Source organism: Mustela lutreola, chromosome 15, assembly GCF_030435805.1.
Source record: "Mustela lutreola isolate mMusLut2 chromosome 15, mMusLut2.pri, whole genome shotgun sequence".
NCBI lineage: Eukaryota > Metazoa > Chordata > Mammalia > Carnivora > Mustelidae > Mustela > Mustela lutreola.
This window is the reverse complement of record NC_081304.1, coordinates 24,191,088-24,219,003: the sequence shown is the minus strand read 5'-3', so window position 1 is coordinate 24,219,003 and position 27,916 is coordinate 24,191,088. Positions and strand designations below refer to the sequence as shown.

Here is a 27,916-nt window from a genome sequence, read left to right as displayed (position 1 = left end):
GGCCGCCGCGCGGGCGACTCGTGCGACAGAAGAGGCCCTGGCGGCGGGCGCGGCCGAGGCAAAGTCCCGGGGGCCGGCGGCGGAGGCTGCTTCTCTCCACGCGGACGCAGTCCGCTCTCGGGCGAAAGAAAAGGGGCCGAGGCGGCTGCTTCTGCGGCTCGTAAATTTGTTTCCCCTTCCTTTTAACCCGCCCCCGGCCGTCTTTCTTTTCAGGACGTGAGGGGATGTAAACCATTTGAAGTTCATCAACACGGTGAAGTTTTATTGTATTTCCGGTCCCCAAGATTTATACCCGGGAGGGGGAGCGGGCGGCCAGGCAGACTCCCTCGCTCCCTCGGACTTCCCCGCCGGACACGTGGCCACTCGGACCCTCGCCTCCGGGGCCGGGGCGGGAGGGAGCCGGGTCCCGGACGGGGACAGGCCGCTGGCTCCGTACCTTCCGCACCTTCCGACGGCCGCTCCCGCCCCGCACCGCCGCCGCCGCCGCCCAGGTGAGTCCGCCTCCGCGGCCTCGGCCCGCGGGGCTGGCCGCCCGCTGTGGGGCGTGTGCGTGAGCACCTGCGACGCTGTGGGTGTCTGGAGGGGGAGAGGTGGCTGGAGGGGGACATCGGTGGGGGCGGGGAGCGAAGGGCCCAGGCTGAATGAAGGCCAGGAAAGGAAGATGCAAACTTGTTCTCTGCGTCCCAGTCGGAGTCCTCAGCCTCTCAGGTTCGTTTATGAATTCGGAATGGACAGTCTTACCTGGGGCAGCTCAGCCTCTGCGGAGCCAGGGGGCACCCCCAGGATATTTCTGGCAGGGTGACTTCGCAGCGCAGCGACTCTTCAGGTCAACCCGCTTCCTGTGCCAGTCATACTCTTCTGTTGGCTCCCTAGTGTTCCTGGTACTTTCTCACACTCTGCTTTTCCGTCTATGTCTCCTGCAGCCACTTTCTCAGCACTCCCCTCCACTGTCTCGACTGCAGGCTCAAAGCAGGGCTTTGGCCTCTCAGAGCTGCCCTGAGTGACCCTGGAATACAGGCACTAGCGCCGGCGAGTGTAGACGCCCCTTGATAACAATTCCAAGGTGAGAAATCTTATCTGTGGAGACCTGTAGCTGCAGAGAGGGAGGCGGAGAGGCGGTGACTGGGCAGGTGTATCAGTGAGGCCTTGCCCAGGTCTGGCGCTGGGCCCAGGGTCCCCATCCACCAGGGCTCCTGGAAGAGAGAAAAGTCCCTGGAATCTGAGCTGCCAGGCCCAGCTCCAGAATGGTTTTTCCTGGAGTTCTGCCTCCAGCTCTTTGGACATGTTGTTTACTAGAACCGGGTTCTGCTGGGGAAGTCGTGAAGGAAAACGGAGTTAGCTGGCCAGCTGCTTGGGCACACAAAATGGCTGTGGGGGGGGCTGCCTCAGGGAGCCCTTGACCTGGAGCGTGAACTGGAACTGCTGAGTGAATTAGGTAGTTTCATGTTGTTGGGCCTGGATTTCTGAACACAACGACATTAAACCACCTGACTCACGGCAGTTACTGCTCCTCGCTTAGCTGGAGGAGTGGGGAGCTGGGTAGGGAAGCAGCCTTAGGGCTGACGTGTCACCCTTGCAAAATGGTGACGAGGTTTGAGGTCCCGCACCCAGAAGCAGCGAGGGTGTTCCCCAGAGGAGAGATCTGGGAAGTTTCTAGGGTGTCTTTCCACTTCCGTATTTTTTAAGTGTGCCTTGGGAAGGAAAGGGGCGGGGGAGCATTCCACATGCCAGAGGCACCTTGCTGGGCTGTTGCCCAGAGCCAAAGGATGGTAGTTTGGGGTTTCAAACTTTCTGCCTTGGGATCTTGGGCTCCTTTCTACATTTAGAGTCTCCAGAGTAAGTCTCCCCAACTTGACAAATGCTTGATTTCAGGAGAAACGGGGTGGGGGGTGGCAGCCCTTGAGGTCTTTGTGACCCTTGGAGGGGGGACAGGACTCGACTTCAACAGGAAACTTGCGGTCCTTGGAAAGGGCTCAGTATGTCCCATTCTGAAAGGGAAATATCAGGATCCCATGTAGCCTCACCCTGTGGGCCTCCAGGGTCTTTCCTAGGGCCCCCTAGTGGGGCAAAGATGAGTCAGAAAAAGCCTTATCTTTCCCAATCCCTCAGCTCCTTCCCCACAAAGTGGCCAAGGCTTCCCCATAGACCCTGGGGCTGGGCTGCAGGTTTACCTAGGTCCAAAGGGCCACCCACTGGCTGAGGGGCCTGGCTTGCAGGCTAAAGGGGAGCCCAGGTTGTTGGGCTTCATTCCAGACTGATGGACTGATGGGAGATGGAACAGGAGGGCGGGGCAGGGGCACAGCTCTGATACCCTCTTTGACCCCAACCCATTCCAGGCTGCTGGCTCTCTGCCCAGGAAAGGAAAAACTGGAAGTATTGGCGGAAGGAGGGGGATGGTCCAAGCATAAGCTAACTTTTGTTCCCAAACTTTTCCCCCCTGCTTGAGGCAGAGGAAATGTATGTAGAAAGGGGCTGGGAAAGAGGCCCAACCGGATGGGGTTCCGGCGCCAAACTGACATGAAGGGGGGCGGGGGTTGTCTCTGAACAAGGGGCATCTGCTGGGAGTGGAAGGGTCCTTGGGAGACCCACCCCCAGCCCTGGAAGAAATGTAGTCTACAATCCACTGTCAGCAGGCAAAGGCCAACAATGCTGTTCCTTGACATTTTCTTGTCCTCCATCCTGGGTGAAAGTGGTCTCGAGTGTCATACTGCCTTACCTTACTTCTCTCTGGGCCTCTCACAAACCTGCACAGCCACCCGGGGCCTGGAGCCTGACTGTCTTCCATCCCTGGCGTCTCTTGGCCAACCCCTCCCAGGAACAGTGCTGTAAAAAGAAAAAAGGGGGATGTTAGAGAGAAAAGAGGAAATAAAGTCTTTGGAAAGCAGAGAGTTTTACAACAGCCACAGGTTTTATGGAAGCAATTCCGTAATAACCTTCTACCTGCTCAGCTCCTTTCCGCCCCGCTGCCGCCCGCCCCGTTTGGCCTCCTGGATGCCCCCTCCCAAAGAGCCAGCCACCCCCACCGCCTTCCCTGTCCCTGATGGCTGAGAGTTGGTAAGAAGATTCCCGAGGTCGGTTTGGGCTGCTGACCTCTCCGTTCCTCCTTTTACCACTGACATTCTGATAGGGTGGGGGAGATCTGGCAGGAGATTTCGTTTACTTTACAATTAAAACCCCCGAGTGGAGGGTTTGGAAGCACTGAGATTTGAACCCATGGGTGTAGATTCGATGTGATCCATTTTAGAGGCTGTTTTGGATAAAGGCTGAAGGTTCTGGGGACCTTGTTTTCTTCCCCCCACCCACTCCTGAGGAAGCATCCCTGAACCTCTTTCTTCACCAGAGTGGGTCTGGACTCTGGTTCTGAGTCAGAAGAAATATCTCCAGGTAGTTGGGGACATAGGCGTGGGGACATTTCTGATTTCGTTGGAGACAGCAGAGCTTTGTATGGCCCCCACAGACACCTGAGGGCGTTCACAGTCCACTCATCTTTGCCCACTGGCCAGATTCACACTTGTGAGGGACACACTTGTGCACAAGTAAGGGTACCTTGGTTCATATGGCCATCAATGTCATGAAATAAGCATCCCACGATATACGCTGTCCCTGCAGTTTTGGGTGAGATCCTCAGTAAAGGATGTCATGGTCAGGCCAAAAAGTCACAAAATTTCATGCCCTCTCCGGGGCCAATTCGAGGTATTTCCTTTACCTTCCAGAGATATATTTTAGGAGAAAGTTGTAAAGGAATTCAGATTTAAGTCACATGCGCTTGTTTGCAGATACAACATACATTTTGCTTGAATATCAAATCAACAGGAGATTTTCAAGCAAAGCTTCCTAATCAACTAATGTTTTATAGCCAAAATTCAAGTACACACATACTCAAGTTTTTGTCTTTTCCGTAGGTGTGTGATTGTTATAAAAAACATATGTACCAGCTTTTGGGTAATAGATCTTCTTATATGAACAGAATTGTAAACCCACATTATTCACACGGTTTATACACGCGTTCACATATGCACCCCTGGATCGTCTATATGAACGCCCAAGCACGTCCAGTATTATAGCTGGCATATTTATTGATTACATGGTCTATACACAGCATAGAGCACAGTGCATTTGCACACCGGGTCCTCATAAATAAATATCGATTTGAAATATACCTACAGGATACACACATCTATTCAAATACAACATGCATAAATTTCAGCTTAGCTTATCCATTAAAAGCAAACTTTCCCCCTTTCCCCATTTATTGTCTTTCTTTTTGTTTTTCCTTCTCTCTTTCTTTTCCTTCCCTCTGTCTAGATTTTCTCCTTTTCTATTGATAAGATTCTTTCCAAAAGCCGCCCCTATAGCACAGGCACTCACCGGCTGGGCTGGTCCTGGCCAGGGTCGGCCTCTGCTCTCCCCACCTCGGGCTTCTTCCTCGCTCTTGGCTGCTCTGGGCCCCAGTGTGGCCAAGGGTCGCAGCTCTTCCCTGCCTTCCCTTCTCCGAGCCACCAGTTCCTGGCCCTAGCTGTGTTCAGGCGCGCGGCTCCTGTGCTGGGAATGACTAGAGGCTTCCAGGGAAGGCAAGAGTTTCCTTCTTTCTCTTTAGGATCGGGGTGGGAAGTGGGGAGCAGTTTGCTCTCTGGACAAAGTGAACCCCTACTCAAGCAACCTCTCCATTCAGCATCTTTAGAAGCTGGACTCCAGGGGCTGCAATCCTGTTTGCCTCCCTCCTCCACGGTGGGTACCATTGTTTGGGAGAGGAAACGAGGTTTTGAGAGCATCCACAGACCCTCACAACACCCAAACAGGGGGCTCCCTCCCAGCTGACCCTTTAACCCTTTCCCTGAGCTGGAATGGAGCTCCAATTTGGGACAGCAGTATTTTCTAGAAAGCCTGGCTAGGGTGGGGGTATTGCCTGATGGTCTGCATCCCCACCTGGAGGGAAGAGAGCTGGGTGGGGTGCGGGGGCCCAGGGCATGTGTGTATGCTCACTGTCTTCCCTCCAGAGTTCCCGCTCCTGAGAGGACTGAGACCTCAAAACCTGTCATTTCGAGAAATTGTCCCCACCCTCCAGTTTTATGAGCGAAGCCCAAGCTCTGGTCTCAGAAAAGAGGCCTGGGTCTCCTCCTTTCCCAGCACCTGGGAGCCACCAGGGTTTAGGAGCAACTCCCCATACAGACAGCCACTCACAAACTTAGCCCCCCCCCCCATCCTATCCCCGTCTGCTAGGACTCTCCACACTTGTAGGGCACAAGTCATGAGCCCAAATGATCTTTCTCTAACTTCTTCCCTAAACTCAGTGTCCCTCTCAGCATCTCTCTTATTGCAAAAGAGGCAGCATCCAGGTCTGGGCCAGGGATGGGAACCAGAAGGGCTGCAGTCAGAGTCCAGCGCCTGCACAGCCTGGGTCTTAAGAACAGCCCAGTGCTGTGACTTTTCTATAAATAAAAAAGGCCCTGCGCACAGTCCACATGGCCTTTTGGGCCCTAATTTATATACTACAGAAAGTCATATACTCAGCCTGCCATGCTTCATAACACCATTATTTATGGCAGGAGAGGTTTTTTTTTTTTTTTTTTTTCTTTGAAGAATATATTTATTACAGGTAAAGCCAACAGCAGACTCCATACGTCTGGCAAATCGAGAACAGGTGCTTTACCCTAACTGTGATTCATACGCTCTGCGCTCAGCTTTCTCGCTGTTGAGTCCAGGGAGCTCCCTCGACTTTCCTAAGCGTCCAACCGCTACTTAGAAGAATTTGCATCAGATTTTTGTTTCCCCACTTGGGTCCCATGGAAAAAGCAGATCTTCACGCTGTTTGGTTCCGGATCTGCTGGGCTGTCGCCCTCGGAGAGCTGGGGCGGAAAAGGAGGGGGCCGGCTGGGCGCTGGCATTGATCTTTAAAAAATCATTTTGAAATCGCCATAATGTGAAGAAATATGGCGCTTCACCCTCGTATTTCACACGTAATGACATGAGATGGCTTCATTTGGAAAAGAAAAGCGTGTGGGAGTGTGTCTGTATGTGTGCGTGCACGGAGGTGATCCCGCAGCCTTCTGCAGGGCAGAAGGGTACGTGGCCAAAAAGATAAAACCTCAAATTAGAATGGCCTCGCTTTTGTTAAAAGGACACGGCTGGGGACAGCCTATCGGTTGAGGGCCCAGGGCCCGACAATGCTGAGAAAACCCGCCCCAGCCTGCTCCTAGACCCAACTGGAGGAGAATCGGTCTGTCCAGGGGCTGTGCCCCCCTGTGTGCCTACACCACAAGACACGACTATACCCAGGGCAGAAGCTGGAGGAGCAGCAGCGGCTGGGAGATGAGCCAGGAAGCCAGCCGGTGGCCCCAGGGGAGTCCCAGCGCAGGGCCGCATAGTAGATACCAATATCTGAAAGCTATCTGAAAGCTCCAGCCCGAGTTCACAGGAGGGAAAACGACGGGCGGTCCGGAGACTGACCTGCAGGCTCTCCGCCTACACGGGTACCCAGTTCGGTATTTGGAAATCTATCAGGACACCAATGCCCGGGAAAGGAGCCATCCAAAGAGGCGATGGTCCCCTTCTTCCCTGGGTGTAAGGGGAGATAACCATCATACCCCTTCCCATTCCTCTGCTATGCTGACACCTTAGGGAAGTTCCCTTAACCTTTTCTCACATTCAGCTTCCCCAATGGGCAATTTTGAGGGCCTGGGTGGTTATCAGGGAAGGAAAGGCATCATGGCTATGTCTCCACCCCAGGGACCCCATACTTCCATACTTCGCTCGCTCAGAGCAGGGCCAGAGAGAGGCCCTAAAAATTTAAAGGAGCTTTGGCTAGTTGTATTAAACTCTTTGAGAGGCTCAACTTTCCAGAGCCTTCCAGAATACCTTTACCTCATGTAGGTTCTGATTTTAAGATTTTAGGACCAGATCATTGGACACTCATCCCCTTTTATTCCCCTATCTCCTCTCTCAGCTACGGAGGGGGGTCGGGAGAAGCTCCCAGGCCTGTAAACCTCCCAACATAGTCACAGAGAACCCTCCAAAGCAGATAACGCCCTATAAACCCCCCAACTTCTCTCCCATCCGCTTTACTTCATCTCCAGTGGATTGCCGCTGCACTGCTGTTTAATAAACATCTTGTGTCAAGGGGACAGAGGAGAGGAAACGAGGCCTGCGGGGTGGAATGGCTGCGCATTTGGGGGGTGGGAACAGGACCACCTCCTCTTTAATTATGCTGTGGGCCTCTGGGTCTGCGCCCCAGGCTGGCTCTCTCCCTCCCTCTGCCCGGCTCTCCCTCTCTTCCTCCCGGACCCGCCTGGGGAGAGGGCTCCACAGCCTGCATCCCTCCCGAGGCAGCCCGCTGCTTTCCCTCCGCCTCTTCTCCGCCCCCGCCGCCCCATGTCGAGAACAACCCCCCTTCCTGCAAAAGGGAGGGGGGGTGGCGAGCGGGCGGGCGGCCAGCAGCTCTGGCTGAGGTTACGTGGCCGCCGGAGCCCTGACGTGATAGCACATTGCATCAGCATAAAACAATCCATCCTCGATATGGAATGCGGTGCGGACGGATGACAGCGAGAGCGCAGCCCCCTCGCCCGATTGATTTATGTCGGAGCTGACGCTTTATCAGGCAGTCGGAAAAACTTTGACCAATCATTTTGCAAGGAGCGCTGAGCCGGGCTGCTCCACTGTACTTTGTTGGCTGAGAAGTTGAGCAGGGGGTGGGGGTGGGAGGGTGGGGGGCTGGGGGGGTCGCGTCCGAAAGCCCTCACACCGGTCTGGGTGCCACCTCTCCCTGCTTGGGCGCCGCCGCGCGAGCGCTTCCCTTCCCCCTGCGAGCGCCCGGATAATGTCTGAGAATGTCCATTTCTGGGACGCTTAGCAGCTATTATGTCGACTCGATCATAAGTCACGAGAGTGAGGACGCGCCTCCGGCCAAGTTTCCTTCCGGCCAGTACGCGAGCCCCCGGCAGCCGGGCCACGCGGAGCACCTGGAGTTCCCCTCCTGCAGCTTCCAGCCCAAAGCGCCGGTGTTCGGCGCCTCCTGGGCGCCGCTGAGCCCGCACGCGTCCGGAAGCCTGCCGTCCGTCTACCACCCCTACCTGCAGCCCCAGGGCGTCCCGCCGGCCGAGAGCAGGTACCTCCGCACCTGGCTGGAGCCCGCGCCGCGCGGCGAAGCTGCTCCGGGGCAGGGCCAGGCGGCGGTGAAGGCGGAGCCGCTGCTGGGCGCGCCTGGGGAGCTGCTCAAACAGGGCACGCCCGAGTACAGTTTGGAAACTTCGGCGGGCAGGGAGGCCGTCCTGTCTAATCAAAGACCCGGCTACGGGGACAATAAAATTTGCGAAGGAAGCGAGGACAAAGAGAGGCCGGATCAAAGTAAGTTATAAAAAGTGAGGAAATACCAGGCCGAAGGCCAGGCGAGGGGGAGGGGAGGGGAGAGGCAATAAACTGCGGACAATGTGAAGGGAGACCGCGGCGGTGGCCGGAGAGCGAGCGGGGGAGGAGGGGAGAGGGAGGCAGGAGGCCAGCGAGCGGGGTGCCCCCCGAAGGGGAGACTGAGGCCGCTGGAGGAGCGCCGCCCCCAAGGCTCCTCGTCCTGGAGGGAACCGGGACGCGGGCACCACCTCGCTGCCCTCTCGGCCTCCCTTCCCCCACTCCCCCGGGGCTCGGGCTCGGAGCCTGGGAAGAGGCTGACGACCGCCGGCCGGGAGAGGGGCTGGCGGGGCTCGGGACCGGGCGGCCGCCAGCGAGGCCGAGAGCCCGCGCGGGCGAGGGCGGGAGCGCACGGGGCTGCCCGGGGCCGCCCGGCTGGCAGAGCTCCCCGCGCCACGCGCAGACCGTAAAAGCCGGCCAAGGGGAAGTGGGAGGGGGCTCATTAGGATTTTATTTGCGATGCAACAGCTTGGCGGAGGATTGTTCCTAGCAGATCTCGCGCAAGAGCCGCTCAGGGTCCGCAGCCGGCGCCGGGAGGGGCGGGGAAGCCCAGGACCCGGTGGCTGAGCCCCCTCCCCGGATGCGCCGGCCCCTCCCCGGGAGCCTTCCCTCCGGTCGCCCCCTCCCCTCCTTGGCATCCTCGCCCGGGTTGCAGCTTCCTTTTCTGCAGCCCCCGCTGCGCTCCGCGGGGCTCCCTAGTCCCAGCCAGAGCTGTCCGCCTCTCGGGGAGTCCGGGAATCGCTTCTGAACTTCGGGGCAGACAGCCAGAGTGAAGAAGGAGAGATCCCGAAGGGACCCTGGGGAGAGGAAGGGTGGGGGGGGGCGGGAAGAGGCTTGCGGAAAGGCGGAGAACTTTACCCTCCGATGGTAGTTACTCCCCATATCCCACTCCTTCTGAAGCACCCCGCCAGGAACCCAAGTCTGGCTAATTTCCAGGAGGTGCTGCTGGCGGGATGTGGGGTGGGGTGGGGGAGTCTCGTATTTTTCGTTTGTGAGGTTGAGAAAGGCAAATTGGTTGGGGGCTCTCAGCTCCAAACATGACCCCCAGGCTGGCCTCACCCCTTACTCTTTTGGGGGAGCGAGGGTCAGATTTTTTTTCGTCTCTCCTTGCCTGCCAGATTTCCCATCAACATAGTGGCCCACAGGCCCTTGGGAAGTCCTCATCTGCTGGAGGATAGAGAGCTGACCCCACTACCCTGAGACCCCTGCAGGGTGCTACTTCTCCTGCCTGCCCTAGTTCAGAACCGGGATAACGTTTGGGCAACACGGGCTCTTCCCAAAACCTCCCGGCTCACACCCAAACAGACCCCCCACCCCAAACCCCCAAACTCTGCCTGGAAAGCCCATTACTGAAAGGCAGCGGTTTGGCTAGGATCAATTATTAACAGTTTTTTCCCTCTTTCATATTTAATGCGGCTGCGGGTCCCCATCCCAGGCAATCACATTAAGGAAATAGCACTGCAAATTGGTAAGACACGGTACTTAGTGTAGGAGGAACGGGATTATTTTTTAAAAATATATTCAGTGCTTTTCATTTGGGGAGAAGAATCTAGCAAAGGGTGGCTGTTATTTTTAATTGGCTCTGCTTTATTTGGCAACTTTTCTGAGTTCGGGAGGGTAGGGAGAGAGCCGGTAAGAAGGAGACAAGCCTGTATATATTTTAGTTTTCTCTCCTCTCTACCCCTTCCACTCAATTACCCCTTTCTCTGCTCCTCCTCACCACATGGAGCTGGTTGGAGTTAGGTGTGCTGTGAAGGGTTGTTACCCCCCATCATCCACGGTTCCCCACCTTGAGAGTGGAGCAGTCTTGCTTCCCAAATTCCCTGAACTTGCTTTAACCAAACTGCGAGCTGAGCAGGAGCGGAGAAGGAGAGACTATTGCAACCATAAGTTATCTGTGAGCCCCTGGCGCTCCCTTGTCCACAGGCTGGAGTTGATAAATGGTTGCAATTGGGTTGCATGTGAATTGGAGTGTGCTGGGTGTTTGCGTCTCTAAGTGCAGACCCATGTTTGCGGGTGTGTTGGGGAGGAGGAGGATAAGATATCTACAGACACACATGCCTGCTGCCATGTGGCCAAGAGATCCAAGCTTGTGATTAAGGCAGGGTGTCCTCAGACTGGACTGGAGAGCCAGGAGGTGTCTCGCCTGTGGCTGAACAGAAGCCGCGGTGCTCCCTCAGCTCAGCCCTATGCTAATCTCCCCAGATCCAAGGCCAGGACCCTTCAGGTCAACCGCCTCTGGTTAGTCTGGCGATTGCTGGGGCGGGGGTGTGGGGGGGGTGTGGGGTGGAGGTGGGGTGAGCTTTAGCCACGGGGGGGGGGGGGGCTTTGACCTGAGTCCTGACCAGTGGGGACCCAAGTGGAGAAAGAGATTGAGAGGAGGCCTGAGGCAGGCGCAGGTTTGGAAATGCCGAGAAGCCTGGTACATGTTTGGCTCCACTCTGCCCCAGTAACTCTCACCTGAAAGTGTCACTAGCAACTCCTGGCCCATCCCTGGGACCCTTTCTGGGTACTCGAAGGCCCAGGTCCCCTCTCTGCAATGCAAGATGGGGAGTGGAAGCCAGGGGGACGTCCTCTTGGAAGGAGAACATGGGGCCTTTCATCCCCCCTTCCTTTCTTTGATTCTATCGCTGCTTCTCTTTCAGCCAACCCCTCCGCCAACTGGCTGCACGCTCGCTCTTCCCGGAAAAAGCGCTGTCCCTACACGAAATACCAGACGTTGGAGCTAGAGAAGGAGTTTCTGTTCAATATGTACCTCACCAGGGACCGTAGGCACGAAGTGGCCAGACTCCTCAATCTGAGTGAGAGACAAGTCAAAATCTGGTTTCAGAACCGGCGGATGAAAATGAAGAAAATGAATAAGGAACAGGGCAAAGAGTGAAGATTCCCCCCCACCCCAGCCCTCCCCGCCCCTTCCCCATCTCACGCGTATTTATAAGTGATGGCTGCCTGGCCAGTGCTGTCTGGGATGTATTCAAGTGAATGGGGAAGGGAGTCTTTCTCCTCCAAGTCCTTTTCTGCATCTAGAGCATCTCCCTTTGCCCTTACCTGTCCTTCTCTTCTCCCTGAGCCTCAGAAGGAAGTTTTGTTGATTTAGAAGGTAGACATGTAGTTGGCTTCTAACAAGGTGATGGGCCACAAGGAAAGAGAGACCCTAGTCGAGACCCTAGCAATCCCCTTAATTTTTCTGGGAAGCCCCAGCCCCTCACTTCCAGCCTACCTATCTCCACCCCTTACCCACTCCCACCCCAAAGTCACCCAGGGACACTCCAACTGCATACAGCCCAACAGAAGCCCACATACATAAATCCTGGAGCCCAGAGTAGTAATAAGCAAAGCTCACAGCCAACACTCAAATGAAGTGACACCCCAAAGGCAGACCATCGCACCCTAAATCTGGCAGAACAGCCCTGAGACCACCAGCAAGCCCAGATTTTACCCTTGACACAAATATACATCAAGAAGATGTCTAGAGACACATTCCTGAATGAGGCTCACAAAATCATCTCTATGGAGTCCCCAACTATACCCACTCTGGACCCAAGGCCAGATGGGGGTAAACTCAGCCCCCAAGCTGGTGGGCTAGAAGGGGCAAGGAAAGGAGCTGTAGTCTTAGGAAGGTATCCTAGGACTTAGGAAGGTGTTACACACACACATGCACACGCATACACACACATTCTGCTGCAGGAAACGTTTAATTCTGCATGTTGTTTTCCTCTCCTTCCAACAAAAGGAGGTCAAATCGTGGGTCGTAAGCCTTGACAATGTCGTCTGTTCTTCTGTGCCCTGCTTGACAGAGACTGTAACTTCTCTTGCTCTCAACCAGCCCTGCATCCTTCCACATCCTCCCCAGCTCTGAAATCAACTCTGTTCGGCTAAATCCACCTTGCACCAGCGAGTCAAGCCGCCCCTTGTAGAACCCCCCCCCCCCACCCATCCACCTTCTATCCCCTGCGAGCTCAACCCACTAGAGGCAGGAAAGCCAGGTCAGGAGAGTCCTACCGAGAATTTATTGTGAATCGATTCCCGAGCTCCCTTCCGGGATAACTTGTGGAGAACAGGGAGGAGCAAAGGCTCCAGCGCCGGGGAGCCTGGCGCGTTCCTCCCCATCCTTCCCACGTTTCAACCCAAGCAGAGGAGCCCCAGGCTTGGCGGCTGCCCGCCCCAGCACAGAAGGGAGACCTGCCCCAGGCGCTGGGCTGTGCTTTCTGCGACTGGGGCCTGGATGGCGGTCTGCTCGACTGCTGCGAGCGCTTCTGGGGAACAGTCCCGCGTGCAAAGGAAAGAGGCGAAATTGCACCTAAGCATCAGGGGCTGAAGCTTACTCTCTGCTTCCCTCCTTCCCTCTGCTTCCTCATCTGTCTAGTCTCCTTCAATTCCATGAACTCTTCTTGCTCCTGCTTCTCCCGACCCTGCAAGGGGACATTTCCAGTAGAACTTCTTTGCTTTGTCGGTGGCTGTTGTGAAATTGTGCTGTGTTTTGTGATTTCTTTGGGGGTGATCGTCTCGTCTGTTTTCAGTTGTCGCTTATATGGGAGGGTTGAGGGTGGGAAAGGGGAGGGCAAGGGGCCTAGAGCTCTGATTGTTTGTTTTGGAAGAAAAAAAAAAACAAGAAAAAGAACAAAAAAATATATATCACTCTAGAAAATAAATCTCTCCTTGTGTCTCATTCTGTGTTGGCTCTCCTCACCTGGCCAGAGGTAGAGGTCCTAGTTCCAAGAGGGCAGCTTGGAAAAAACAGAGAGTCGGTGCCCAAGAGGTGTCTCCTTAGGCCTTGCTGAGCAACTTTCCTGGCGCTGCTGAGAACTGGTCGGGACCCAGGGTCCCAAGACCTCTGCTCAAAGTGAGCAAGAGCCTTCCAACAGGAGAGCTGGGAGACAGGAAGGGGATGAGAGGGAAGATGAGTGATTTGGAGAGGGGTCTGGGTCTGCGGGAATGTGGGGGGCATGAGATAATCCTCCAAAGTGGCACTGCAGACCTCCCTACCAACTCCAGAGCCAGGGGAAAGGCAAGGCCTGCCTTGTTACTCCTGGAAGCAGCTCCTCTCTCAGCTGGCCAAGAACATCACCTTGGTTTGGCCACTTAAAAATAGCATGCAAGGGGAAAGGCACTACCTTCCTTCAGTCATTCCCTGCAGCCGGGCTGCCGGGTGTAGAGAGAGGCCTTAGGAAGGCCATGCTGTCCTTCCTTCCACTCAAAAGGACAGAACCTCTGAGGGTTCTGACCCCCACCCAGAATCTGAGGATCGGATCTGAGCCACAGGGTAGTCGTCTTGGTGTGAGGCGGGTCTTTTGGTAAAGGGAGAGGCCTGGGCAGGCAGTTCCCATAGACAGGCAGGGAGAGGAGATTGGGAGTGGAACAGAAGTGTCTCACCAGGGGGAAAAAAATCGCTCCCCAGTCGGACCCCCAAATTAAATTCGATTTCCAGAGGCACTTTTCTGTCCCTATCAGACCGAGGTGTCCCCACCAGCGCCTCTTAGGAAGACCGCTGCTGCCCGCGGCCTGGCGGGTCCCGGCTGGCCGGGCGCTGGGATTGGGCTTCTGCCCGGCTCGCTGCTGCCGGGAGCCTCCCGCCAGGCCCACCCCAGCGGCGCGGCAGCCCCGCCGAGCCCCCCAAGGGGTCGGAGGAGAGGTGGGGACAAAGCGTGTCCCGAGTGAGAGGCGCCTGGAAGTGAAAAGGCCAGGCCGACCCCTCTCCAGCGAAGGAAAGCTAGAATCGGACAGATAGCCAAAGGCAGGAGCAGGGGCGACGCTCCTGGGTACGGCCCTGGGTACGGTCCCCGGAACCGCCTCCTCCAGAAAGGGTTCCATTCGGGTCATAAAATGAATCTGGCTTTAGAGCTTGTGTAGACTAGGCTCCCTCCCCATCCTGGGCTCCCGGGAGCCCGCCGGCGCGGAGGGTGAGCCGAGCAGGCAAGCTTCCGCCGAGAGGAGCGGCCAAGGCGCGGCTGGAACTGGACGGAGAGCGGCGGGGCAGGGGGCGAGGCCTCCCGGGGAAGCCTCCGGCGGCGGCGTCTGGGTCCCGAGCCGGGGGGTGGCTTCTTTAAAGACAAACAAAGGCGAAGATGCGGAGGCTGGGAAGCCGGAGATGGGGAAATCTGCTGTCATAAAAGAGAGCGAGAGATTCAGAGAGGGAGACCGCGAGAGTGCGAGACGGAGAAGCCGGGAGAGGAATTCAGTGCCGTGCGCGCAGCCATAAAAGAATATGACCGCTATAAAACTTTATAGCGTATAAATTTCTGAAGGTTAAGAAACTAAACAGCAGCAAAGCAAACAGTGAGGGGAAACTTTCCGGAGCTGAGCGAGCCGCAGCTGGGCCTGGGCTCTGGGGCTGGCGGGCGAATGGGTGGGCCGGGCTCCTGGGTGGGGATGGGGTGGGGGGTCCCCACACTCACCCGCCCCGGGGTCCGCGGGGCTTGGGGTTTCTGAGGACGGGGGTGGGGGTGGGGGAACCAGGGGGCAAAGAGGGGAAGAGGGACGGGGAGGGAAGAACACTTTGTTGTCACACAAGCTTCAGAGAACGCAGTTGGGACTTTTGTCTTTGTTCCTCGCACCCACTCCAGAATCATAAACGAGAAGCCCCCTGCGCACACGCACACACACACACTCACACACACACACACACACACACACACACACGGGTCCTGCGAGGCCAGACGTCTGGGCGCGGGCAGCCTCTTGATCCTTTTACAGCCCCCTCCCACCCTCCCAGGCCTCCTCTGCCCCCCACAAAAAGCCCAATTGTTTCTTCTCAGAATTTGAAACAATCGTGTTGGGTTTGAAAAGTGCTCGGCTGCCCCCCTTTTACGGGCCATAAACGGTGCACTGCCTGGCGGGGTCCGCCAGAAATTAGGGGGTTGGGGTGGGGGTGCAGGACGGGGGGCGTCGGGGGTCAGTACCAGAAGAAAAAATCTTATGGTTTCTTTTTTCGCTTTCCTATCCCTTCGCCTTTTTTTTTTTTTTTTAGCTTATCTGCACAATTTCATGAGCCATTTCCTGATTTCCGATGGCTTTTCTCTCGCCTGCTCTCGTTTCCCTCCCCTTTTCTGCTAATAATGAAAGTTTCTCCCGCTTGTCGCCTCGGTGGCTGGCTCTTCGGAAAAACCCGCCGAGCCTGTGGCGGCGGCGGCGGCGCCTGTTCTCAGGAGGACCGCTAGATGGCACCCTTGCTCCACGCGAAAATCCCCGGTGCGGCGGCTGCGGACTCGCGGCTGCACATCGCACCTTGGCCGGCCCTGAATCTGTGAACTGAGCGCTACCAAAAGTCATGAATAATTTGCGCTTAATAAAAATATAGGGTTCATTTTAGCCGTTTCCCCCATTTTATAGATTTCAGATATAGCCTATTGTTTCCCCCCACCCCTTCAAATGGTCAATTTTCTGAATTTCCCCCAGGAGGAGGTCTCTGTGCTTCTCACCCAGTTTCTGTGGTCGGTAGGGCAACAAATGCATGAGAACGGGGAGGAATAATAATAATAGGAATAGGGAAATGGGCAAAATAAAAGAGGAGAATTGGTTCGGAAAAATGAGATTTTCTGGTAGGGGGCTGGAGGACTGTCTGCGGATACGGGTGAGCAGGTCAGGTGAAAGGGGCGAGCGGGCAGAAGAAGGTCGGATGGAGAGCAAGCTGCCCCGAAACGGGATCAGCAGCCGAGGGAACCGGGTGAGCCAGCCCAGGGTGTAGGGGTACAACATGGGAGGCTGGCATGGATCCCCGGCTTTGGTGCGGATTCGGAAGTGCCCAAAGCCGGCGGGGCGGATCAGCACGGACTGAGGCTTCACAGCCTTTGTACGCGGCCGGGGCTGGGCGCGCGCCGGGTGACCTAGGCGCGGGGCAGGGGCTCCCCAGAACGGCAGGCGTGGGGAGGCCTCGTGCGTTTTCTCGGTTGTTCTGCGCGCCCCAAGTTGGGCGGCCAAAAAACTGTGCGTTTTCCGGATGGATGTGAGGGTAGGCACGGCGGCAGGAAGCAGGGGCTCGGTTCCCCGGCGTTCCGTGGTTCCCAGGTGAGAGCTCGGGCTTGGTGCGCGGCGGCCCCGGCAAACCTAGGGGACAAGGGTCCTTTCGCAATTTAGCACCTGGAGGCCTGGGCTCGGGCAATTTTCCTTCTGAGACCCGCGCGCTGTATGCCCACAACTCTTTTAATTCCAAATCTTCCATTTCCTCCCGGCCCAGCCTGATCCGTGCCCCCCATCAGGACAAACCTGCCTACGAAACACACACACCGCCCCCCTCCTTAAAATTAGCCCCGCCGAGGTCTTTCTTCTCTTCCCCCAGGACCTGGTGGTGCAAAGAGGCAAGCGGAGTTTCTCAAGTTGAGTTTCTCTAATAAATCTGCGCTCCGTTGGGTGTTTATAAATTATCTCCTTGCTCTTTCTTGTTTTTTCTTATAATAGAAACATTTTCCTTCCATCAGGAATTTCTGGCACGGTGTAGGGATGATTTAGAACAAGCCATTGAATTTCTACCTCACCGGTGAGTCCTCAAATCATGACCATAAAATCCCCCGCACTTGATAAAAATGTTCTCTTCGGCAACAACTTAACTGTGCCTTCCGCTGCCTCCACCGCCCCCTCAGCCTCGCACTGAAAATCCAAGACCCTGGTTCTCTTCCCTCCTCTTCTCCATTCCCTTCCTCCCTTTCAGCCTCTCTCCCATTCTCCCGACTCACTTTTGAAGGATCCCGTGGCTCTACTGGGAACTTCCTCTTGGAAAAAGCTGATGGTTTCATTTTTACAAAGGTTGGGGTAAATGGGATTCCCCCTCCCACCAAAGCACCCTTCCAAAAGCAAACTACCCTCTGGCGAATAAACAATGGCTTGGATGTATTTGTGAAGGCTCTACCTTTTTCACTAGAAATGTTCCTTCTTTCTCCCTCTCTCTCCCTCCCTTCTTTCTTTCCTTTCCTTGGCCAGTGAACTGATTCAGGAGGCCATTGGTTGGGACCCTAGGACTGGCCTTGGAAAACCTGGCCACCACCCTCAGTAGTCCAGGAAGGCTGGGGAAGGCAAAGGCAGGAGAGTGTGGTACCCACACAGCTCAGCCCTGTAGGCTGTGCCTCAGCAGGCCCCAGGACCTCAGGTCTGGAGAGAGAGTTGGGTTTGCCTATAGGCTCCCCAAGGAGAGAGGAGAGATTTGGCTTGCTCCATCCAAATCCCCTCTATCCCAAGGTCAGTTTAGGTAGTGATGGTGGCTCAACGGACTCAGAAAGCTAAAAGGTGCCCCCCCCCATGCATACACTCTGCAGCCTCTACCTAGAGCCAAGGAGAGGATAGGATGGCAAGCCTCAAGACCAAGCACCTGGGCCTCAGTGTCCAACAGCGGCCTCCATGGCCCTTCCCTCCCTTTGATGTGCTGTCACCCTAGGGTGTCACAGAAGGTGTGGAGGGCTGGCCTGGAAGGTGGAGAACCAGCTGAGCTTGGCTAGCAAGTCTCAAGGCCTGGGTGCAGGAGTGGGACTGTCCAGCTGGGCGTCATCCTGCTGGTGGCACCAGGCCTCACTCCCCTCACACAAAGTTGGTTCCCCCAAAGCGCAGACTGGAGACCCTCCTCCCCATCCCAGCACCTCTCTCCAGGCCAAGGAGGTCGTTCAAAACTGCTGATTGGGTGCTTGCTGGGCGAACTTTGCTCCCTGCTTCTACCACTGCCCATTAACCGGAAAGTTTCTTTCCTCCCCTCCTTCTGCGTCCTCATGGCCTGCCAGGACCATTCTCCAAAGAAAATCCTTGGTTGTTTGTTTAATGAGGGAAAGTGGGTGAGTGGTCTGGGTGAGGCAGAGAGGAGGTGGTTTGGGGGCTCCCGAGTAGGGGTAGGGGCAGGTGCTGGCCACAGCTGAAGGAGGTGAAAATCTCAGAAAAGTCACCGTTTGCGCCGAAAAAAACCCATCATCGTTCTCATTTCGGCTTGGTCACCCCCACCGCGCCGCAGTCGGGTGGCGGGGCGGTCGAAGCTGCAATTTTATAGCTGTAGAGGAAAGAACTCGTAAAATGCTAACAGCTTTTATGCGCTGCCGCATAAACAACAACAGACTCCGGCTTTATTGCGTTTTATAGTTTGTTAAAGAGTTTACGGCCGTTTTTGGGGGGCCCGTTACCCAGCCAATTCCCTCCACACGATAGTTAAACCTTTATCAATAATAAGGAAATTGATCATTAAAGCCTTAAATATGACTACCTCGTTTGTTTGAAAATATGTTTAGGAGAGGAAGCTGTATGATTTGATAACTTGTATTAAAATACCAATTACATTTATAGGACCTTTTAAAACTCGGCGCAATTAAACCGTGTTCTTTTACATTTTTCCGAAGCGACCCTGACATTTAAAAAGACTCCAACTGCCTCGTTAAAATCGCGAAATTAACAGCGTGCCTACGCCTGGCGCGTTGTGTATATGTGTGTGTGCGTGTTTTTTTCCGTGACGCCCCCACATCAGTCTTTGGGGGTGGTCTGCGAAGGTATTTGATTTGTTGTGAGGCGAGAGATATCTCATTAATGTAGGTAGTTAAACAGATTTAATCCGTATTCATTCTCTCTCACCCCCACTCCCTCTCCCCCTCTCTCCCCCTCTCCTCCTCGCTCTCCCTGGGTGTTTTTTTTTTTTTTTTTTCCTTCCCCTCCTTTTTTTTTTTTTTTTTTTTCCGCTCTCTCCTCACTCCCTGGCGCTCTCTCGCTCTAGCTCTCTCTCTCGCTCGCTCTCGCTCTCTCTCGCTCGCACCCTCGCTCTGCGTTCTGTCCGGGAGGAGTACGGAGAAGCCAATAGGATGCGGGGTTTCTAATGGATGCAAATGATCATGAAAAGACAGTGCAAAATATGAAACAACTCATTTGCAGGGAAGTAAATCACCGAAAACTGTTTATGAACTGGCATCCCTTCTTCGAAATGTAAAGCGAGGACCTCTTTAAGTGGCGGTATATTTTTGTTTGGGGGGTGGGGGGTGGGGGGAGGGCGAGCGAGCCGCGGCTGCCATGCAAGCTTAGACTTTTGGAGGCTTCGCTGTCCTTTTCTATTCCTGGAAATCACAAAAAGTGTGGCGGCTTTGAGATCTTCTTCGCCTTTTCTTTCTTTTCTTTTTTTTTCCCTCCTCCCTTTCCCTCTCCTTTCCTGGCGAGGGTGACTAGGAGCCGGCGAATCCGCGTTTTTTTCTCTCTCTCTCCCTCCCTTTCCCCCTCCCCACCCCCTCCCCAACAGCCCCCAACTACAGCCGCCGCCGCCGCCGCCGCCTCAAAATTCAATAAAATGAGCTCTTATTTCGTCAACTCACTGTTCTCCAAATACAAAACCGGGGAGTCCCTGCGCCCCAATTATTATGACTGCGGCTTCGCCCAGGACCTGGGCGGCCGACCCACCGTGGTGTACGGTCCCAGCAGCGGCGGCAGCTTCCAGCACCCGTCGCAAATCCAGGAGTTCTACCACGGGCCGTCGTCGCTGTCCACCGCTCCCTACCAGCAGAACCCGTGCGCCGTGGCGTGCCACGGGGACCCGGGCAACTTCTACGGCTACGACCCGCTGCAGCGGCAGAGCCTGTTCGGGGCGCAGGATCCAGACCTGGTGCAGTACACCGACTGCAAGCTCGCCGGAGCCAGCGGCCTGGGCGAGGAGGCCGAGGGTTCAGAGCAGAGCCCGTCGCCCACGCAGCTCTTCCCCTGGATGCGCCCGCAAGGTGAGCTCGCGTCGGGGCCGGCGGGAAGGGAGAGCGGAGGGCCGGAGGCCGGGCAGGGGGCTGGGCAGGCCGGGAGCATTTCCTCCAGCTCCTGGAAGACGTGCCTGCTCCGTTCCGATTGCCTCCCACTTCTTTCCTCCTCCCTCCCTTCCTCCTCTCTTCCTTCCTTCCTCCTTTTCTTCCTCTTTGCCTTCCTTCTTTCCTTCCTTCCTCCCTCCTTCCTTCCCCCCCCCCTTTTTTTTGTTTTTTGTTTTCCTTGAAGGGGGGTCGCTAAGCGACATTTCCTGAATCCATAAACCCCTCACCCTGCCTTACTTTTCTTCTTCTCATCCTTCCCCCCCTCTTTTACTGCTTTATGGGGGTAGTGGAGAGAGGGCGGCGGGAGTGGGGGCGCTCAACTTTTGCACTTCTCAATTGCTTTATAGTTTAATTACCCTGAAGAAACTTTTCTTCTGGGGCAGAGGCTCTGGGGGCTTTTCAAGGTGGGTCCACTTGTCCCAGTCCCGGCTTTTTAAATTCTTATTTCCCCCCTCCCCCTCCTTCACACCCTTCCTTATAAAGTTTATGGCACTTTTCCTAGATTTGAACTACCCCCCTAACTCTCTGGTGCTGGTTACCAGAGGAGGGGGCTACCCCTTTCTGGCTCCCTTAGAGTCAGTGATGTCTGATCCCTCTCACCACCACCACCACCCCCATCACCCCCCCCCACACACACACACACACTGTTGACCGCGGCCTCCCAGCGCCCCCGCCCCTGCACGGGATAGAAGGTCCCCTTCCCTTATTATACTGGTCTCCCAGGCTGGTTCACGAATCTTCCAACCTTCTCCGTCTCTGCCCCCTCCCCCCCTCCTCCCCCCCCCGTCTCGCCTTTTCCCCCATTCCCAGCAGCCGCCGGACGCAGGCGAGGCCGACAGACCTACAGCCGCTACCAGACCCTGGAGCTGGAGAAGGAGTTCCTATTTAATCCCTATCTGACTCGCAAGCGGCGGATCGAGGTATCGCATGCGCTGGGACTGACAGAGAGACAGGTCAAAATCTGGTTCCAGAACCGGAGGATGAAGTGGAAAAAAGAGAACAACAAAGACAAGTTCCCCAGCAGCAAATGCGAGCAGGAGGAGCTGGAGAAACAGAAGCTGGAGCGGGCCCCGGAGGCGGCGGACGAGGGCGACGCGCAGAAGGGAGATAAGAAGTAGGCTCCAGCTGGGACTGCCAGGGCCGCGGCCGCCCTGCGTCCGTGGGTCCCCCGACCACGCCACGGCCGTCGCCCGCCCCCGCCGAGAGAGCTCTGGCCCCGCGAGCGGGGCCTGGAGCCCGGCCTCGCGCCGCAGCGTCCCCCGCCGCGCCAGTCCCCGCTAGTGGTAGTATCTCGTAATAGCTTCTGTGTGTGAGCTACCGTGGATCTCCTTCCCTTCTCTTGGGGGCCGGGGGGGAAAGAAAAGGATTTTAAGCAAGGACTCGCTCGCCCTGCGAGGGTGAGCGGCTGCGGCCTGGCTGAGCCCCCCACGCCCCCGCCCCGTGTAAAAAGCCTCCTTGTGCAATGGTCTTTTTTCCTTTGAACGTGCTTCTTTGTAATGACCGAGGTACCGATTTCTGCTAAGTTCTCCCAACAACATGAAACTGCCTATTCACGCCGTAATTCTTTCTGTCTCCCTCTCCTTCTCTCTTCTCTCTCTCTCTCTCCTCTCTCTCTCTCTCTCTTTCTCTCTCTCTCTCTCCGTCCTCATTTCCCCCTCCCAACCCTTCTCTCCCTAGCTACCCTCCCTAGCTCGCTGGCTTTCTCTCTTGCTTCTCTCTTTTCCTCCCAACCCCCCCCCCCTTTGGTTTGGCAATTTCGTCTTAAGTGTTTCTCAAAAGAGGTTACTTTAGTTAGCATGCGCGCTGTGGGCAATTGTTAAAAGTGTTCTTAGGTTTACTGTGAAGAGAATGTATCCTGTATCCGTGAATTGCTTTATTGGGGGGTGGGAGGGCTAATTATATATTTTGTTGTTCCTCTATACTTTGTTCTGTTGTCTGCGCCTGAAAAGGGCGGAAGAGTTACAATAAAGTTTACAAGCGAGAACCCGAGACTGGCCGGGCCCGCGCTCCTCATTTGCCCCCGGCGCCTTGCAGAGCTGGGGGGAGCCGGTCACCGGGCTCCTGCGCCCACCAGGCCAGGCAGCCCAGAGGAGGGGGCGGGGGCTGGAGGCAGGTGGTGCGAGTCCCTTGGCCCAGGGGCGCAGGGGGTGAGGGAGGCGGCTGCGCCTGATTGGAGGAGAGAGGACGGGGGAGGGGAACCCAGAGAAACCCCCTCCCTTCGCGTTCCGAGGCTGCGGGCGCGAGACCTAGGCGCCGAGGCCACGCCAGAGAGATGCGCCCGGGCTGGCGGCTGTATCCCCCCTCCACCTCCCCCATTGTTTCTGTGGCCCTCTCCTGTCTGTGCCTAATGTGGGGGTGAGTGGATACAAGAGGAGTGCAGGGCCGCTGAACAAGCTTATACATTTATTTTTCCCGGATTGGGTGGGTGGGGGGAGCAGGAGGAGAGGAGAGATGCTCTCCCCCGCCTCTCCTTCTTTACGACTTGGCCACCTTCGTCCAGCTCCGAGGTCGTGGCTCGCCGCCTTCCTTCCTTCGCTGCCCCTGCTTCTCCGGCAGCCACGCTCTACTTGAGGCATCCGCCTCCCGGAACCAGGAGAGCAGAATACCCAGGCCGCCTTCCTCCCTTCCTTTCTCTTCCCACCCACCTCACCCCACCCCCTTCCTTTTTTACTTTCAACACCCCCCCCCTCTTTTTTTAAGCCACCAGAAACCGCATCATCCAGAGCCCGTGGGCTGGATCCCGCGCCTGCAGGAGCACCCACGAAGCCTCACTCCATTCCTGCCTGTATGTCTGGGGGGCACCGAGAGCGAGCAAGGAAGCCGGGCTCACCTCCGCTCCTCACCTCGGCAGGACTGGACCAAGTTCCCCCAAAGGCCCAGCCAGGCTGAACTGGCCCAGATTAATAAAGACGTGACCTGCCCGCACCCACCCACCCAGTTGCGGGCAATCCCTGCATTTGTTTCTCGTTGGGTAACCGGGGGGGGGGGAGCGGGGGGGTGACAACACGGATCGCTCGGAGGTTATTTATTTTCCCTGCCACTCTATCCCTTCCTCCCCAAATCTCGCCTGCAAGCTGCCTCCAGCCCAAGGGGGTCGACAGCGGCCCTTGAGCCCCCAGCCCCAATCCACAGGGCTTGGCTTTCCCATTCATTATTGATCATATTTTATAAATCTAACGCCACACAATTTTTTCCACATTACCGGGAGCCGTGGGGAGGCTGCCCGGCCATTGGCGGAGCGGACGTCACGTGGGTGGGGTCACGTGGTCCGGAGAGGAAAAAGAGGGTCCTTTTTGGTGTAAATCTGGACTCTAATTCTGTAATATATCAAGGAATCTCGTAAAACCGACACTAAAACGTCCCTGCCTACAAATCATCCGGCCAAATTATGAGTTCATTATATTATGCGAATGCTTTATTTTCTAAATATCCAGCCGCAAGTTCGGTTTTCGCTACCGGAGCCTTCCCTGAACAAACTTCTTGCGCGTTTGCTTCCAACCCCCAGCGCCCGGGCTATGGAGCGGGTTCGGGCGCTTCCTTCGCCGCCTCGATGCAGGGCTTGTACCCCGGCGGGGGGGGCATGGCGGGCCAGAGTGCAGCCGGCGTCTACGCGGCCGGCTACGGGCTCGAGCCGAGTTCCTTCAACATGCACTGCGCGCCCTTTGAGCAGAACCTCTCCGGGGTGTGCCCCGGCGACTCCGCCAAGGCGGCGGGCGCCAAGGAGCAGAGGGACTCGGACTTGGCGGCCGAGAGTAACTTCCGGATCTACCCCTGGATGCGAAGCTCAGGTAACGCCGCGCACCGAGCCATCCCGAGCCGCAGTGGCCCGAGCACATTCCCCGGAAGGCGCCCCCTTCCCGGCCAAGTGCTCCTTTCCGCGTCCAGAGTGCTCCCGGTGGGAGGTCGGCCCTGGGGACGCGGCAGCCCCTCAGCCGCAGCCCGGCGCGCCGCCCCCACCCCCATTTTTTGCTCGGTGCTCTCAGGCTCCTTCTGCTCCCTCGGCGGATCTCTCTCCGCCGACGCCGTGGCGCTCCGAGCCCCCCGCCTGCCCCCCACCTTTCCTCCTGGCCTTTTAGCTTTAAATATTTATCAGCCGCGCCGGCACGGGCTGGAGACGAGGCCGTTTGTCTTGTGGAGGAAGGCTGGGGTTTGCAGAGAATAGCCATTAGGGTCTCCCCCCTCCCTTCTCCCTTCCCCCGCCGGGGATCTCAGCTCTGGGTGTGTCCCCCAGCCCCAGCTTGAAGGTCTGGGGGAGGGGGCCCGCAGCGCCGAGCCATTCTCCCCTCCCCCTTCTTTCCCAGCCAACCCCGCTCCCCCATTATTCCCTTCTGGACAATTAGAGGTGGGCTCTAGAGGCTTGGCGGAAGGAGGGGGTATGAGAAGAGATGAAGATCCAGCCAGGGACACAGAGCCAGAGAGGCAGGTGGAGAGAGGGGGGCTGAGGCCAAGAGAGATGAGGCTCCTGACCCCCCAGTGAACTTGGGAAGGGGGAAGCAGAACTAGAGAAGGGGTCAGAAGCCCCACAGGAGTACAGCTGGCTTCCTCAGGTGCCCTGCCTAGGGCTCCTAAGTGCCCCCTGGAGAACTGGCCAGCAAGTTTGCAGGTATCATTCCAAAAGGGTGACTGTCCTCTTATGGGAGAGACTAGGACTCCATGGGAGCTGCATTATGAGTTAGAGAGTGCAGGCCACTGAGCCAGCCGCTTCAGAAGCCCCAAGAGACCCAGGCTCTGTGGGGTTTCCTGACTAGCTTGAACCAGACTTCTTTCTTCATGCTGCCCTGGGCTCGGGGACCAACTCCAAGGTTCAAAAGCCCCAAGCCTGTGGTTCGAGGCTCCCCAGTCCAGTCAGAAAGAGCCCAGCTCTTACACCATCAGAATTGGTGGTCACGGTCCCCATTACCTGCTCCATAATTCAATTGCCTTTCCAGTTGATTTATCAAAGCCCCAATTTTTCTGCTCGTAAACATTTCAGCTTGGCTTTTATCTGACTTGAAATTAGGGCCCCTAGGCCCTCCTCCCATGTCTACTTCCCAGGAGGGCTGGAACCAGCTCCTCCCCCAGTATGCCCTCAGGTTCCTCAGGGTTTTGGCCTAACCTGGAAAGCTCATCTCTGCCCTTCAGCCCCCACTCCCCAGATATGTTCCACCCCAAACCCGGCTGCTGTCTCTCCTGTGCCTTCCTGGAGGCCCAGAGATTGATTTGGAAAACTGGGTTGTCTGGGCAGGTGGGCAGGCCGGACAGCCTGTCCCTGTCTGAACCTGAGCCACTCACTGGAAAGAGTCATTATAGGGCTCCTGCTCTCTGGCCGATTCCAAGCTCCAGGGAAATCTGCAGATTCTCACCTCCTCATTCCACAGCAGGCTGTGTGTGTGTGTGTGTGTGTGTGTGTGTGTGTGTGTGAGACAGAGAGAGAGGGAGAGAGAGAGAGATTGGGTCTGTGAGCCTCTTTGTTTCCTTTCTTTTTGGGAAAAGCACTGAGGCCAGGCCTAGAGCCACACTCCAACTGCGTGGCCTCTTACCTAAAGATCTTCAGAGTCGTATCCAAAAGAGGAGTCTTAGGGTGCCTGGTCCCAGGGGTGATGGGAAGATTAGACTTCCTTCATCCCACATAACACCCCTCAGGTGCAGGGCCTTCAAAAGCTAACCGGTTAAATCTTGGGTGCAGGAGCCCTAGTCCGGAAGACTTTCCAGGTGGCCAGTGGGGACGGCTGCCTCAAGAAGCCTCGAGAAAGTCCTGCACATTGAGGGAAGAGGGAAGGCACACGCTGAGGGGTGTGGAAAGTAAGACTTTGGTTTACTGGGGAAATGGGCTCTTCCACCCACTGACCCCAAACCTAAGAGTCTGTGAAGGGGTGGGCAGTCTTGTGGCTTTTCCCACAGGCACTGATTATTCTCCTTTAAATACTGTGCGCAGGAACTGACCGAAAGCGCGGCCGCCAGACCTACACGCGCTACCAGACCCTGGAGCTGGAGAAGGAGTTTCACTACAACCGCTACCTGACACGGCGGCGGCGCATCGAGATCGCGCACGCGCTCTGCCTCACCGAAAGACAGATCAAGATCTGGTTCCAGAACCGGCGCATGAAATGGAAAAAGGAGAACAAGACATCGGGCCCTGGGGCCACCGGCCAGGACAAGGCCGAGGTGGAGGAGGAGGAGGAAGAGTGAGAGCCAGAGAAAGGGCAGAGAGCCAAAAAGGGAGAGAGAGGGCTGAAGCCCAGCTCTGAGAACTGAACCAGGAAACTCAAATTAAATAGGGAGGGGGAAAACTATTTAAATAGTGGAAAGCAGTTTAAAATTTTTTAAGGAGAGACGGTGGAATTTTGGTTTCTTAACACTGAAAAACAAAAACAAACAAACAAACAAAAAAAAAAAAAACCACACCATACTACCTATAGAAAAGCCCGGTGGGTTTGTTTTGTATGCTATGGGAGGAACATCATCTACCTACCTGTTCTCTAGATTTTCTGCCTCCCCTTTTCTATGTCGCTATTGTAAGGTCTTTGTAAAATCTCGCTGTTTTGTAAGCCTCTTTCTTTGATGCTGTCTTTGTGCTCTGTGGGTCTGGACTAAGGTGTGTGGTTCCCTGTACTCCTGAGCCCACCCCCACCCCCCCCACCCCCGCCTTACCAGTAGCAGCACGGAAGGGGCCTTAGGGAGCCCCATGGACCCACCGACTAGCTCCAGTGCCCCCTCTGTGCCCCTGGCCTACCCGATGCTCCTTGCTTCCGCCAGCCCCTGTGATCCCCTTTACATTGTATGTGTACCTGAAGGATGGAGAAATAAAAACACAATTTAAAAATGAACAGACCTATTTTCTGTGTTTCCCTAAAGCAGGGGTGGGGGCTCTGGGTGAGCCAAGCATCCCAGAGCCCCTTGGCTCCTACTTCTGCTGCTAGTCATTTCGTTCTGCGCTGGGGTCTGCCCTTTCCCCCAGTGCTCCTGGCTCTGGGGGCTGCCCAGAGTGAACCCCCATAGGATACACACACCTCCCTTTACATTCTTTTACACACACATACTGACATACACAAATGCACAAATCACACCTATTTATAGGCTGACATCACACATAAGTAAATCTATACATTGTCACCTACAGTCACCAACAAACACCCCATACTCATATGTCCATAAATAAACATACAGGCATTCATTCACTCATCCCAACAGTACACTGGAATGCATGCTTTCATGTTCACACACACTCACAAGTAAACACACATTCACACTCACTCACAGAGACATTTATACATATCACTGTACATTCACACATCGGCTTATAAACACAGATTCACATTTGCCCCCAAGTAAACACATCCCTGAGCCCACAGGCTTGGTCACACACCCATTCACAAAACAAAACCCCCACCGTTTGCAAACTCTGCCTCATCCAGGCCTTCAAACCAGGCTGCGGCTTGGTGGTGCGGCTGGGGCACAAAACGGAGCTGAAATCCACAGTGTTAGGCCCACAGGAAGGAAGAGAGGAAGGAAAGGGAAGGTGAGCACCCAGATCCACTCCCGCTTCTTGGGCGGCTTTGGGCAGAAGCCAGGCCGGCGGGCAGGCGCTCCCCGGCCGGTCCAAAGAGGCCTCCAACCCCAGGGCGCTCCCGGCTTCCGCTCTCTCGGCAAGCATTTTCCGCAAGACCTACTCGGTTATTTTATTTCAACTTATTTTACTTCCATTTATCTCATTCTAAATTAACACAACGATTCAAATAAAATTTTTGAATTGTGGGGGAGGAGTAGATGATCCCTGAGAACGGGTTCCTGAGCGGGGCAAGGTT

The 27,916-nt window shown here is 55.9% G+C and overlaps 3 protein-coding genes and 1 long non-coding RNA gene across 6 annotated transcripts; 3 read left to right on the top strand and 1 right to left on the bottom strand.

Moving 5' to 3' along the window:
• Positions 1–540: 540 nt before the first annotated feature.
• LOC131816566 (uncharacterized) lies at positions 541–8,145 on the bottom strand. Its single transcript, XR_009348111.1, has 3 exons — positions 8,067–8,145; positions 2,717–2,823; positions 541–1,193 (listed from the first exon to the last, which is right to left on the bottom strand). It is a non-coding gene; the product is annotated as an uncharacterized LOC131816566 (long non-coding RNA).
• Positions 7,722–19,203, top strand: HOXB9 (homeobox B9). Of its 2 annotated transcripts, none has more exons than XM_059149426.1 (2): positions 7,722–8,340; positions 19,070–19,203. In XM_059149426.1, exons 1-2 carry the CDS (start codon positions 7,824–7,826, stop codon positions 19,180–19,182), a joined length of 630 nt encoding a protein of 209 aa, XP_059005409.1. In that variant the 5' UTR covers positions 7,722–7,823; the 3' UTR covers positions 19,183–19,203. The 2 variants fall into 2 exon arrangements, with proteins under 2 accessions (XP_059005409.1, XP_059005408.1); XM_059149425.1 differs by lacking the exon at positions 19,070–19,203 and adding an exon at positions 11,043–13,037.
• Positions 19,204–19,217: 14 nt separating this feature from the next.
• HOXB8 (homeobox B8) lies at positions 19,218–22,121 on the top strand. 2 transcript variants are annotated; one of them, XM_059149428.1, is made up of 3 exons: positions 19,218–19,302; positions 19,583–20,054; positions 20,943–22,121. In XM_059149428.1, the coding sequence occupies exons 2-3, from the start codon at positions 19,631–19,633 to the stop codon at positions 21,248–21,250; spliced, it is 732 nt and encodes a 243-aa protein (XP_059005411.1). In that variant the 5' UTR covers positions 19,218–19,302; positions 19,583–19,630; the 3' UTR covers positions 21,251–22,121. The 2 variants fall into 2 exon arrangements, with proteins under 2 accessions (XP_059005411.1, XP_059005412.1); XM_059149429.1 differs by lacking the exon at positions 19,218–19,302 and having other exon boundaries at positions 19,630–20,054; positions 20,946–22,121.
• A 1,265-nt stretch (positions 22,122–23,386) lies between these two features.
• Positions 23,387–26,938, top strand: HOXB7 (homeobox B7). Its single transcript, XM_059149510.1, has 2 exons — positions 23,387–23,920; positions 26,047–26,938. The coding sequence occupies exons 1-2, from the start codon at positions 23,521–23,523 to the stop codon at positions 26,298–26,300; spliced, it is 654 nt and encodes a 217-aa protein (XP_059005493.1). The 5' UTR covers positions 23,387–23,520; the 3' UTR covers positions 26,301–26,938.
• Positions 26,939–27,916: the final 978 nt, after the last annotated feature.